This window comes from Scophthalmus maximus, chromosome 4 (genome assembly GCF_022379125.1).
Source record: "Scophthalmus maximus strain ysfricsl-2021 chromosome 4, ASM2237912v1, whole genome shotgun sequence".
In the NCBI taxonomy this organism is placed as follows: Eukaryota; Metazoa; Chordata; class Actinopteri; order Pleuronectiformes; family Scophthalmidae; genus Scophthalmus; species Scophthalmus maximus.
Genome location: NC_061518.1, coordinates 8,766,330 through 8,779,587, shown reverse-complemented (window position 1 = coordinate 8,779,587; position 13,258 = coordinate 8,766,330). Strand labels below are relative to the sequence as shown.

At 42.7% G+C, this 13,258-nt stretch overlaps 1 protein-coding gene across 3 annotated transcripts in view; it reads right to left on the bottom strand.

Annotated features, from left to right (window-relative positions):
* Positions 1-106: 106 nt before the first annotated feature.
* Positions 107-13,258, bottom strand: part of LOC118302050 (E3 SUMO-protein ligase PIAS1-like) — a 46,121-nt gene continuing 32,969 nt past the window's right edge. For all 3 annotated transcript variants that reach the window (XM_035627853.2, XM_035627852.2, XM_035627854.2), the window contains exons 4-13: positions 13,073-13,211; positions 12,836-12,970; positions 12,486-12,591; positions 11,583-11,656; positions 11,123-11,283; positions 9,627-9,763; positions 9,004-9,232; positions 8,193-8,332; positions 7,129-7,169; positions 107-4,991 (exon numbers count right to left, since the gene is read on the bottom strand). In XM_035627853.2, coding sequence (XP_035483746.2) covers positions 4,626-4,991; positions 7,129-7,169; positions 8,193-8,332; positions 9,004-9,232; positions 9,627-9,763; positions 11,123-11,283; positions 11,583-11,656; positions 12,486-12,591; positions 12,836-12,970; positions 13,073-13,211 — 1,528 coding nt within the window. In that variant the 3' untranslated portion in view covers positions 107-4,625. The remainder of the gene's footprint in view (positions 4,992-7,128; positions 7,170-8,192; positions 8,333-9,003; positions 9,233-9,626; positions 9,764-11,122; positions 11,284-11,582; positions 11,657-12,485; positions 12,592-12,835; positions 12,971-13,072; positions 13,212-13,258) is intronic.

The following is a 13,258-nucleotide window of genomic DNA, read 5'->3' as shown; positions in this document are numbered from 1 at the left end:
CGTCGTGCGTGATTGGATTAGTATCGTAACAGCATGGGAGATGTAGATCAACACGACTCTCTGCTGCCACCCAGTGTTCAGATAAACGCACGACGAGACAGAGAAATACCAGAATGCATTTTTATTACATCTAAACTTTTTCTACATAAACAGGTAACATTCAATAAGTAAACAATTTCTTCCAATGCAGGTAATAAATATTCTTTTTTTTTACCACTTGGTATGTTTGTACAAACTGACAAGTGTCTACTGTACACGGTCGTCTCTTCCCTCCTTGAAAAAGCCTTTTTTTAAATGATTTCTTTTCTGGGATTGGAGCTGTGGAAACAGAACCTGTGAATGTTTTAAGGCAGTGAGTGAAGATACCGACTTGAGTCTGACTTTGAGATTCTTTACCGTTGTGTGAGACTCTTTATTGGCCACAGTCCTTTTTTTTCTTTTCAATAATCGTACAGCTTTCATTTTCTAAAAAATATATAAATTAATTTATTCTCTTGCTCTGAATTGAAACACATAAAAGCAGACACACAGACAATCAAATACCCACATTTGGATTGGAACTTTCCTTTGTCAGGTTTCCGTACAGACATAATACACATGTTGTTGACCTTTCCCTTCTACGGTGAGACGCTGTGACAACCAAAGAGTTGAGCTCTTGAAAACACAGTTAAGAGGAGCGGCTGATTAAAGTGGCCTTATTCCGTTCGCTTTATTCTTTGCGGACGTTGGTTTTGCTCCCGTGTCCTGACCCAGAGTTCAAATCAGCAAACATAAAAGCGGCTGGAAAAAAATATATATGCTGTGTGTTGATACTACACGAATGTTCACACCTGTGTTTGACTGAAGCTGGAGAGTGGCTGAGACGGCACCGGCCTTGTGCTTTCATTCATCCATTCCTGCAGGCGGGCTGACGTTTTCTCCCCGCGATAAACGGCCCATTTGTTCGAAAATGAAAGAGAGAAAGAAAACCCAGCACAATAATGACGGCTTCTCGCTAAATCTGGGAACAACGGGGAACCACAGGAGGGAGCTGTGGACACTGCGGAACACATTGTGTGTGTGTGTGTGTGTGTGTGTGTGTGTGGGGGGGGTAATCCCATACAGACCCGAGGATGTAGAGCACTTCGACAGAAAAACATTCAAGCTGATCTCACGTCATTTGAGGGATTGTTATCGGCAGCACAAACACAGTCTGAGGACAGAAGAAGTTACAATAAATTAAAGCGCGATCAGATGCGTTCATGAACTGTGACCAGCCCAAGTCTCCAAACGCCGGTGATTCATATTCAACTGACATGAGTGAAAACAACGTCTTCGTGAGCAAAGCGAGTCACGGTAACATTCATAACAAAAGGCACAAACACACAGGTTCATGTGATGAGTTAACACCAGATGAGACGGAATCAGGTTGTACATCATCGCTGTTCCGTGAAAACATCTCTTCTCCCAAACTTCTACTTTTTTCGAGGCAAGAAACATAAAAGTTTTACAAACTTTACCGATTGGCCTTTTTGATGTCGGTATTATTAAGATTTGACATTGACGGTGTAAAGCCTGATCATCAACATGACTATACTCAGGGTCACATGTAGCTATGCTAAGAGAACTCAATGCCTCCTTGGTGCCGTATGTCCTTATTAGTCAAACCATATACGTCACAATCTAAGTTTCTCAGTCCATGGTGTGATATACAAACTCCTCAATCTTCCTCACTGAGACGAATCTCCTCCCTCTGCTTAAGAACTGTGACCATCCATCGGGATGAAGTGTGACAGAGCACAACAGAGTTTACAGTTACTCTGGCAGGGGAACGACAAAATGAGCAGGATTCATCATGAATATCTGTATCAAACTCTTTAACGAGATTTCGTTTCGCCTGCTGCCTGATGGATCACAGAGCAACATGTTAACGTTTTCATCCAACAACCACAAAACAAAACAGGCTCTGCAGCTAATTTGGTGGCTTTTAAATGAATGTATGAAGTGAGTTAATCACTAATTGATGATCCATTAGATGTTATCTAACATAAACGCACAGTGACTCCATCATTCCTTAATGGTGAGCAACATGAATTCTTAATGAACTCTGAATTAATTCATGCATTATATCATCATGAGTCATGCTCGTATTAACTAAGCATGTGTTTTGTGCCCTTATTATTAAGTGTTACCAAGTCAACACAGATATTTTCATGACAAACAACCGAACAGAATCTTTTTGAGAAAAAAATCACTCCGCTGGCAAAAAATAATAAAATGCATATTAAATAAGACTCACACTGTCACCCACGGAGACCAAACAATTTGAAAAAATATAATATATATAGAAATAATGACAAAAATAAATAAAATACTATAATAACACAGGAAATACACAAGAGTTGTTCCAGCAAATGACTGAGTCGGTTCAAGAGCTGGGGTTGGTTCCCACGAGAAGAACAAGGAATAAAGTTAAAGATGCCAAGAGCAGGCGGGCGGGGAAGAGCTGGGGGTCACTCTCGGTCCCCTCAGTCCCTCGGCTGCTGAAGGACAGGACAGAGGATGTCAGGTCACGGGGTTACTGTCAGATGTGATTATGTTATTGTGGTGCTGATAATTGGACTTTGACGTGAGCCGTCTGTCTCGGACGTCTGGAAGAGGAAGATCTAAGAGGAACTGATTAGAGGGGAAAGTTTCAAGGACGCACAGGCTGGAGGAGGAGGAGGTGGGCTGACGGGGGCACGGAGGAGGCGAACCAGGTCGACTGCGCGTGTCCCCACTAATGTGACCAGACTACAGTGGATCTCGGCTGTGGATAGTGACCGTGATTAAAGTGGGAACAAAAGGTGAGTGCACTCTTATAACTGCGATACATTCACGAGCAAACTCTGCGTTCTCAGCTGAATGGCAACAACATGGATGTATCCAGAAACCCTCCGCCTCTCTTTGACACTTCCACATTGCGAACCGACTTATCTCGGAGGGTGTTTGAAGTCTGAAGTTCCAGACAGGTCATGTATTTTTAAAGCAGCTGGCTCTGGGCCGTCTAAGTTGGCATGCTAAGATCACCCACTTTCACTGTGGCACAAACTGCCTGCTTCAGCTAACTCTATTCTTCTTCCACAACATAAATCCCTGGACATTTGAAGATATCAGTCACAGCTCAAATTTAGTTGAGACAGCGACGGGGGCCTCGGTTGTGATGCGACCATTGGGACATTCTTGTTTTTTAAGTCCGAAAACCTGATTCCAAACACGCTGTAATGCACATGAACAGGCACTAGTTTCACCTGGTCACTCGCTCCAGTGGAGCTGTGGCACATGTCTGGGGATGCCTGTCTTTTTTTTTTTTTTTAAAGAGCCCGATGCTGCTACAACAGTTTGAGCTCCATCGTGATTACTTCTTAACAGTCAAGCAAAAAAAAAAAAAAAAAAAAAGATTTGAGAAGACGAAAGCCAAAAGGATACAGTTTAACACGCCTGAAGAACCAGCAGCTGGACACGTGACTGGAAACACACCGTGGCCACAGACAGATGCAACTGCACTCTGATTATTGTGATAATCTCCATTGGTACCATACATTTATTTTTTTGGCATTGTGCAAAAAAAAAAAAAAAAACTCTCTTCCAGCTTAAAATCTAAACTGGAAAGTATAAATAGTCTAAAAGTCTCGGATTGCTGTTTGCCACCAGCGAGTCTCTATAAGGAACTGGAAATTAACTTGTGAAAAACCAAACATGGTTAATTTCCACCTACACACTCCCCAAAGCATAAACCTGAAGGTCACAGGGAATGCACACGTGCGCACGCACTCACACGTACACGTATGTGTGTATAAACTGTTTAAATATCATACATAACTTAGAAGCATAATAAAATTATTAGTACATGAATATGAGGTCACTTCAGCCTCTGAAAAGTTCTTGCCATTGGATGAAGAAATAATACAAAATGAATTTAATAATGAGCAGGAGAGAAAGAGACTGAGGATTGAAGATTCTGATAAGAGAAATGCAAGAGGGAATTTAAACAGGATAGAGGTAAAGGAAAAGAAAAAGAAAACCACGTGGCAACAGGCGTATGTATAAGCTTTTGTGGGGGGAAAAAGACAAAACAAAACAAAATTTGAAACCCTCAGTCCTCCACTTTTAAAACGGCGACAGAAGCAGCTCACGTGACTGAAAATGTCCCGATTTAACATACAAAAATTAAAAGAGGAAAATAGATTTTGTTCTCTGTACACGGTGCCATTCCTCGTTTCTGTTAAAAAAAGAAGAGCCCTCCTCCTTTGTGAGTTTGCTCAGGTAGCGTCTCTGCTGTTTGGCTGGTGCCACCACAGTAGTGTGGTGGGCTCACGTGCTGGTGTACGTACGATCTGAAGTCAGTAAACCAACACGGTGTCCTCAGCTGACCCTTTTAAATGATGACTCAGAACTGTTCTCAGGTCAGGCTCGTGAACGGAACCCCCCCCCCAGACCTGTTACCCACTCACAACATTAGTGCTCCTCTTCAGGCAGTCTTGACATTAAGACTCCACAAGTCTGGTTTCTGGATCCAAATGTCCGCCTGCTGTCAAACAGTTAGTGACTGGGTTCATCGCTGGATCAAAGCTGGACGCAAAGTGTGTCTCGACTCTTTTTCTTAGTCAGTCCAACGATATAACGTCAGGTATCCCGCCGTAAATAGCTGCCACTGCTGCCTCTGCGCTGCTGCGGCTGGCCACCACGCCGGGGTGTGTGTGTGCGGAGTGCGAGCCCGAGTGTGACGACGAGTGTGTTGAGTGAGTGTCACGGAGGCTGCTGGACGAGACCAGGCTGCTGCTGCTGCCCGAGCTGCTCGCCCCGTTGGCCGGCGCCGTCAGCGATGTGGCCGTCGCGGCTCCCGATTGGTCGAGGAACAGCTGGGAGGCGGAGGAGGTGGCGGCGCTGTAGGGCAGGAAGCGGTTGAGGAGCAGCTCGTGGTCGTCGGAGGCCGAAGCGGCGGCCGCCGCTGCCATCACCATGCTGTAATGCTGAAACCGTGGAGGGCAGAGGAGGACGTGTTAGTCTGGTGGGAATCATCACAGAACATCTGAACAGTTCAAGTAGCTCGTGCTGGCTGAGTTTTGAGAAACTCCTGAAATCATCTTGGTGTCAGAACCCTGACTCTGAATCTCCCTCAGGATTAATAAAGTATTTATCTTTGCACTGTGAAAGGAACATTGTAAAATCTGTGATTGTCAATCTCAGACTGTCTGCCTACAGCTCATTTGGAGTTTGGTGACCGAAGACATCCTGCGGCAAAAATCAGACAGTGACAGAAATGTATGGCGTAATTCTCAATGTCCCAGTGTGACCAATCAGAAATGACAGCGGGCATTATTATAGGAGCGGTTTTTGATCGGAGTTTATCGATTTGCTGCATCCTCACGTCTTCCGACAGAGCGGATTGAAGACTTGAGCTGAGGACATGAGCTGCTTTCAGATATTAAGAAAAGTTCTAGAAAATGTCTGTACATTTTTGAACATTTGCTTTCTCACATACAGCCCCTCGGGAAAATTTCAGGGAAATGTCCGGACTTCAGTGCTGTTCAGGTCTGAAAGCAACTTTAGTCAGAAGGGGCCTTAAGAGTAGTTCACAAAGAATTTCAGCTCTAAATGTTAAATCATACGTCTGGGAGAAATTAGAGTTATTCTGCTGCTGCGGGGTAAAGAGCCTCATGCACCAGAGTCTTAGAAAATGATTTTCCTTTAAAGCTTAAGATAGTTAATGACAATACACTCACTGCACCAATGAATTTATTAAACACCAGACAAGGTGGTTTTCAAAGTTCTGCACTGGTCATTATTCATCACACCATAAATCTGAAATCATTGAACTACTGGGTAAAACTGATTAAAACATTTGTTTTATGTTTTTTCAGATGAGGTTAATGAGAATCTCTCAAACTGAGTTTGTTCTCTGTGCTGCAGCGTACTGCTAAATATATTCATTCACATAGACAGGTCATCTTTCAAGCTGTCACTTTGGAGATAAAGCTGATGTCACCCGTAGCAACGGGGACGCCCCCGCCCCGTTCCTCTGTTCCTCTCAGTAGCTTTGTGAGCACATCTATAGAGGAAGCACTGAGCGGTTCACTTTTTCTGCACTATCATAGTTTTAAGAATTATTTTAGCATCAAAGATGAGATTCTTCGAGAACATGGCCGCGTTTGAAAACACTGAAACATGAAGAAACCAGCAGCAATCAGGCCGTTAATTCCGGACTCTACCTAATGAAGAACAGCATTAAAACAGCAGATGACATTTTTAACATTTGCCCAAATTACAAAACATATTTACATAATAACATCCCGTAGTGTTGAGTTGTGCAGGAAGTTCTGTTTCTACTGTTTGTATGTTTGGGTTTTGAGATATCTGCCTCTGCATCTTTCCAGCGGCGATGTCACTGTTGAAGATGACGCCTATAATCTTCATATGGGCTAGTACTCTATTTATTAGGAGAAAGTAGTTATAATGAAAATAGTCAAGAGTGGATTCTGTGGACTCACCAGAATAACAGGGATATTGATTTTAGATACGTAGTTCCTGTTTTTAATTCATTCACCCTCAGTGTGTTGAGGCTGCAGCAGAAAATCTCTCGAACACAGGAAGTGACAATATGACTTATGTGGTTTGGGGGAATCAACCTTTTAAAATATTAATTTCAAATAACAGAGGAATGAAAGTCCAGGATATCAGAAATCAAGAGATGTGTCTTTATGTGCGACTGCCCCACGTGAATTCAACCCACCAGGGATATTGGGGTGACAACCGTCATCTGTCAAAGGTCTCGCTCTCATTTCTCCTTCGACGGGAACACTGTGTACCAGGAGGTCGTATAACATCGCATCTACTGAACACCAGGATTCAACTGTATGTATTTTTCTTTCTTTTTACCTTCAAATCTTGACTGATTGACTTTGCATGAGGAATTTTCCATCACTACTCTGTTTACCGAAAAAGAAAAAGTTTGTCATGCAGCAGCTTTGTTCTTTTGTAGCTGTAGAGTCAGAGCCCCTGTGTGATTCTAAAACTAACCGTGGCCAAAGGCTTCCACTGAAACCAAAAGTGAGCTGTTCGCTGGTAAATTCAACATCTCCACATAACGTGATGAACTGGCGCACATACCTGATGATTGTCGCCTTGAAGGAAAGAGAAGAAGTTCAACTCTGGAAATCAAGAACAGGCAGAGTCAGCGGTGAATATCAACAAAAACCACATAGTTTTATTCAATCTGAGATATTACATAGACTCCACTATTCTAAGGTCAAACTACACAAGCTCTCTCTCTGCCATGTGTGAGAGATGCCAATGTGCAGGAGCAACATGAGCCATTGCTTTGTCACGTTTCCTAATATTCATCCCTTCCTGTTCAGTATTATTGATACTAGTGCAGTGCCCGTTGAAAACATGCCTGCTTGGAGCGAGCCAATATTTGATTTGTGTATTGCAGCTTGCAGCGTTTTGTCGTGTGTGTTCATACAAACAACTTGACACTTGACATCGTTCATTCTTTGGTTCTGCACAATACACCCGTTATGAAATGGTTGCATCATTGAGCGAAGCTAGAGATCCCCATATCAGTCGCCTAATCTGAAAGAAACACCTCCATTTTAGAGTTGAGCTTTTGGCGGCGTAAAAGAATTTGGTTGAAGGCAGCGAACATTTGTAATTTAGTAGTACGCTCCTGCGAAAGAGCGGCAGCCTGTGGATTAAGGCACACTGTCGAAGACAGACTTCCTGTTGAGGCACACTGCCCTGCACCTACAACTGCAGAAGAAGGCAGACCTTCTTCTGTTTATCCCGAGTTTATTGATATTGACTATATCAAATACCAAATGGCCGACTTCCTTGGGCCTTAAACAATAAACGTGCCAAGTGTAGAACCAATGGGGTTAAGGGTTCTGGACACATACAGACATAGATTCCTCGCTTTATAGTTGGATTGTCTCAGAAGCTTGCAAAATGATCACACACTATCACTAACTATTTTGGTAATAATGGAACAAGTGCCTTAAGTATGTTGTGATTTGGCGCTATACAAATAAAATCTAATTGAATTGAAATGGAAAACTGGGATCTCTTGAAAGAGAGTTTGAGCAACACTCGACTTTAATTTGTCGTTTTGAGCAATGAACACGCTACAATTAATATTCCCAAGTCACCGTGAGTGTGAGTGTGTCTGTGTTTACCTGACAGGTCATTGGGGGTGTGGTAGTAGGGTCTATAGTCTTGGATAAGTGGGGGTACAGGAGGGATGTAGCCGGTGTCCATCGCTGGCATGCTGGGGGTGCGGCTCACTGGAGAGGCCTGGTGGTGCAGGTTCAACACTCTGAAGGCAGATACAGAGGGACAGTTTTAGAGATGAAGAGGCAAAGAAGCAACTTAATTTATAATTAGGACTTTTATTCCATGTCATGTTTATCAGGTAAGTCACAGGGCGTGCCGTCTGCTCCACTGAGCACAGAACACAAACCTCTAAACAATAACCGTCAGGACTCATTTAACTCAAATGAAGCAGAGCAGCAGCAGCAGTTTCTACACAGACGCACATAATGAATTTGAATTCAAAATAAATTGTTGTTGTTATAGTTTAAAGGAACCTGAAGTCAAATCTTTAACAAGGTTTTATTTTTTATCCTGAGGTTTGCCAAGCATTTAATTCTATTTGACAAATTAACATACATGTCCACTTACACCTGGCTAAACGTTAACTCTCTGCTCATGATGAAAACAAACAGATTCAGTGTTGTTGTTTTGGAAAATCACCTACTTTAACTTTGAAAATGAAGATAAGACACACGTTTCTCAGTCCACACCCTTGGCTGCCTACTTTCAGTGATGTTGATTTGTAAAAGACAAGTGTGTGTTTGTGAGTAAAACTCCTAATATCTAGATACATAACTACCCATGCAAGCAACTGAAATGAGCCTCATTTCCACATTTAATGAAATCCAAAATTAGCGTGGAGGTGAGATCACAGTCTAAAAGTGTGTGTCTGACCCTTTGTTAATGATGGGCGGCGAGGTCGGGGACACTGAGGGACATGGTCTTTTGGGTGGAAGAGGCGGCGGCGGCGGCGGCGGCGGAGAAGGCGGTGAATCCTGCCCTTCGTCATCTGAGGAGCTGTCCAGTGTCAAGTCGATCACTTCCACCTTCTTGCTGCTGTCGCCGCCGTGGCTGGACGACGAGGAGCTCCGCTGATCTGAGCCTGCAGACGTTCGGCATGAACCTGGAGAGCAGCGGTGACAGTGAGACTAGTTTGTATTTGTACAAATGTTTATGATTGTATTAAAATGAAGCACTGCTGCTGAGTATTGTGAGCATGCTCAAATGCACACGTACACGTCCCCTGCTCTCATATGAGATACAGTAAGTTTGTTACTATGGAGACAGGCAGTTTACTGCGTGGCCTTATGATTGATGCTTCACTAAATTAAGGCTGACAATGCATACACAAAGGAGGGAATGTAAATGCACTTTCTCTCTCTCTCTCTCTCTCTCTCACCACGTCTCTTAAATCCTCTTTTAATCCTTCCAGCCTCTTCACACTGCCGTCATGTAAAGGCAACCTTTCTGTCTCTGACTCCACCCTGTCCCCCTTCACCCCTCACGCCCCGTCTCACCATCCAGCCCGTTGTTATACGATGCAGAGGAGACCTCCTGCACTTCCTTCTTAGACCTCATGGGGGCCCAGCTGCCGTCCTCCTTAAACTGGATCTCATCACAGTCAGTGCAGCTGTTGAGGATCTCCACGAAAAGCCTGAGAACAAAAAAAAAACTTGTTCACACGCCCGTCCAAGATGTAAACAAACACACAGCAATTGGTATTTCTTTTAAAGAAAAGGCTGAGCACAGTGGAAAAGACACTCCACTTTAAAATCTGAAAGAAGAGAGTAACCTACTCAACACTGTCTCTCTGCATGGATTACTCCAACGTCTATATTTTCATATTATACGATTGATATATATTACACCTGGAGGCTTTAAATGTGGCTGAATGAGTGATGTGACTATGTGAAACATACTGAAAGCTGCAGGAGCGGTCTGAAAGATTTTTCCAAAGCATTTCTCGGGCATTTTCTGTTTATGTTGTGAGTCTAAATTGACTACAGCTGCTCTCCTCAGATCTCCGAAGCAAACTACAAACCCAAAAAACTACAAACTACAAAGAGTCATCTTCAAGACTAAAAGATGCTCTGGACATACATTTTCGATCTAAAAGTCACACATGAGTGTTTCTGTGGCACTCTAAGCTTTGAGATGATCGCAAATACATTAGTTATAGACAGGTTATAAATAATAAAAAAAAACGTGAAACATGAACTCTGTGGGTAAAGTCCTGAGTAAATGTGCAAGCAACAATCAATACAAAATAAGGTTGTTCTTTTGGGATTATTTTGTAAATCGGTGTTGAAAGTGAAAGACAGATGTCAATTTAGATCAAAAAGTTGAGCTGAGTTTGACAACTAAAGCCATAACTCAAGATCAATTTACTGTGGGCTACTGTAATGCACATGAGAAAGACAGAAGAAGCCCACAAGATAGAACTGAAAGCTCCCACAATAACTTAAAAAGAAAAACCTGAGTTGAGATTAATTAAACAAACAACAGCTTATTTCATTAATTTGTGTCGTCTAGTTCTAATTGGACAACATGGATTCTTACACAATTTAAGGGAACACTTCATCATATAAGGGATAAAAGCTAATTTGCGTTCTTTTTCAGAGATAGATGAGAAGACTCCCATGTCTGGGAACATGAAGCTTAGTATACAGACTGGAAACAGCTAACAGTCTATTCAAAGGTTTATAAAAATGTACCTCTAAAGCTGACTCGTTATATCTCACACTGAAGTGGCGTTATCTGACACACCATGTTTTGGCCAGTCAAAGTGACTTCCTGGGCTAGTTTGTCTCTTTGACACTCAGCAAGAAAAGAAAAATATTTCTCAAAATGTCAAACGCCTCTTATAAAGATCAAAAACTGAGGTTACAGACTGTACTTCCCTGTGACTGGAAGACTAGGATGTTCAAACATTTGGGTTGAATTAGCTTTTTTCTTAACTTACTTTCCACAATTTCCAAACAGGTCACCGGCAGGGGAGTGTTGGGAGACTTACCCGTCGATGATGAGGTGTTCATAGGGGGCCTTCTTGTCACAGACAGGACAAACCCAGGTGGGCTTCTTCTCATTCATCTGGATGTAGAGTGTGGCGTCAAAGCACTGCAGGTGGGAGCATGTCAGTGCCCGGCATGGGATCATCAGCCGCATCTTCCCCAGCTGCACAGTGCGCACAAACATGTAGTCAGGGCATGGAGATGAAACACAGCGGGGATGGAGGGTTTACGGAATTCATAAACATGCCAAACCCACATGGGGAAGATATTGGATAGGGGCTGAGAAGACATTTTGACAGCATCATGCATTCATCAGTCATTCAACCAGGACGTCAGCGCATGAAGGCGGTTTGAGTCACATTCAGTGACGAGGGAAAAGGAAAAGAATGGACGGACATGTTTGGGCATGACTGGGTCTCTTAAACACGCCTTAAATTCATGAAGAGAAGGGAGCATGTTTACCGGGCAGAGCAGCGACACTCGAAGGCTGGTCGTGGCTATTTCACTGTCTGGGTCTGCTGTTAGCTTCTCTTTGACTGGAGAGAAGAGGCAAAACACAAAACACACATGAGAGACAGAAACAGCAGCAAGACCTTTTTACTGACGTGTTCCGTTTATTGTTTCAGGTAGTTACTCCTTTAATACTTGTCTCACACCAAGGTCACAAATGATGCTCCTCATTCTATGTTGGGAGGAGAGAATCCCCCATGCACCTCAATCCTCTTACTTCTTCTTACAGCACTTCCCATACAGTACAAAATATATATATGTATATATGTATATGCATTATTACTACAAATGATCAAACGCTATCACAACCTGCTTCTTCAAGCTGACAGACAACATCACAAGCATTCAATATATACTTTTAAAAAATCATTTAACTGCCGTTCATATAAAATCATACTTGAGATATGAGTTAATAATGAACCTCTACAATCAGCTCATATCTGAGTTAATAATTTTTCTCTCCCAATACTGATTCCATTATCTAAACTCAGAGCGTCTACGAATAACGATTCCTTAAAATTTGCATTCATCACTGTGTGAAAGTCACTGGGGTCATTTACTGTGCATGTATAACATGAAGCAAGAGGTCACTGTGGTGCTGAAAACTGAGCCAAATGTTACAAAAGTTTGTTATACACAAAATTTACAGTGGAACTTTATTATGTTGTCTTGTGTTGCATTGTGTCTTTTTGTATGTCAGAAAAGTATGAAGAAAATTATAGTGGAACAACTGAATTCTGTAATGAATTGTATTAAAATGCGGCGCATTAGTGTCTAGTTGATGCCTGATGTGGTTATTAAGGTCAATATTGATTCTGAGACTGATAAAGCATGTGGAATCCGTGCGGTCCTTACTGAGTGCCCTGGAGTGGTCTGGATTTCTGATGCCTTTTGCCCGTAGTCTCTGTAACAACACTGTGGACGACTGCTGCTTCACCAAGTACACTGCCATGGAGTAACTCTGCGGACACACAGGAACTCATACAATAACACAATAATGTGCAAACTGACACTTAAACTCCCACATAAAGACCGAGTTCAGGGCCAGTCACAGAGCGACAAGCAAATAGAAAAAAATATATAAATTACAAAAATGATTTGTAACATTATACAAATATATTTTATGAATATATTTCAATTTACAATGTATTAAAACTGTTGACATTCATGTAAAAGTTGTGAAAGACTCTGGCTTTGGTTCTCACCCGTCCGATCTCAGCGGTCCACGACACCACGATGGTGTTTGGGACAGTGGTGGACAATCTGACCAATGAGGTAATGTTGATGGGCCGGCTGGGCCGCTTGGGCTCGACACCGTTTTTGGTTGGAGGAAGATAACCCTGGAAAACAGAAATGAATAATAGAAACATTACAATCCTCGTCAATCAGAGAAGGCGGTATGTTTGTTGGTTTTGTTCTGTGTTCGACTCTGAGCTCCTCACCGGCAGGTTACATGGCTTCCCGTTGACTTTCACACAGAGGTTGGGTGGGAAATGGTCTTCCTGAGGACAGCTCGTCTCCGACAGGCAAAACCGCAGCTGAACTTGAACTGAGAAATCACATTTGGTCGCCGAGATGTCCCTGTGAGTAGAGACACAAGTTTATCACCACACCATCTGTAGGGCACG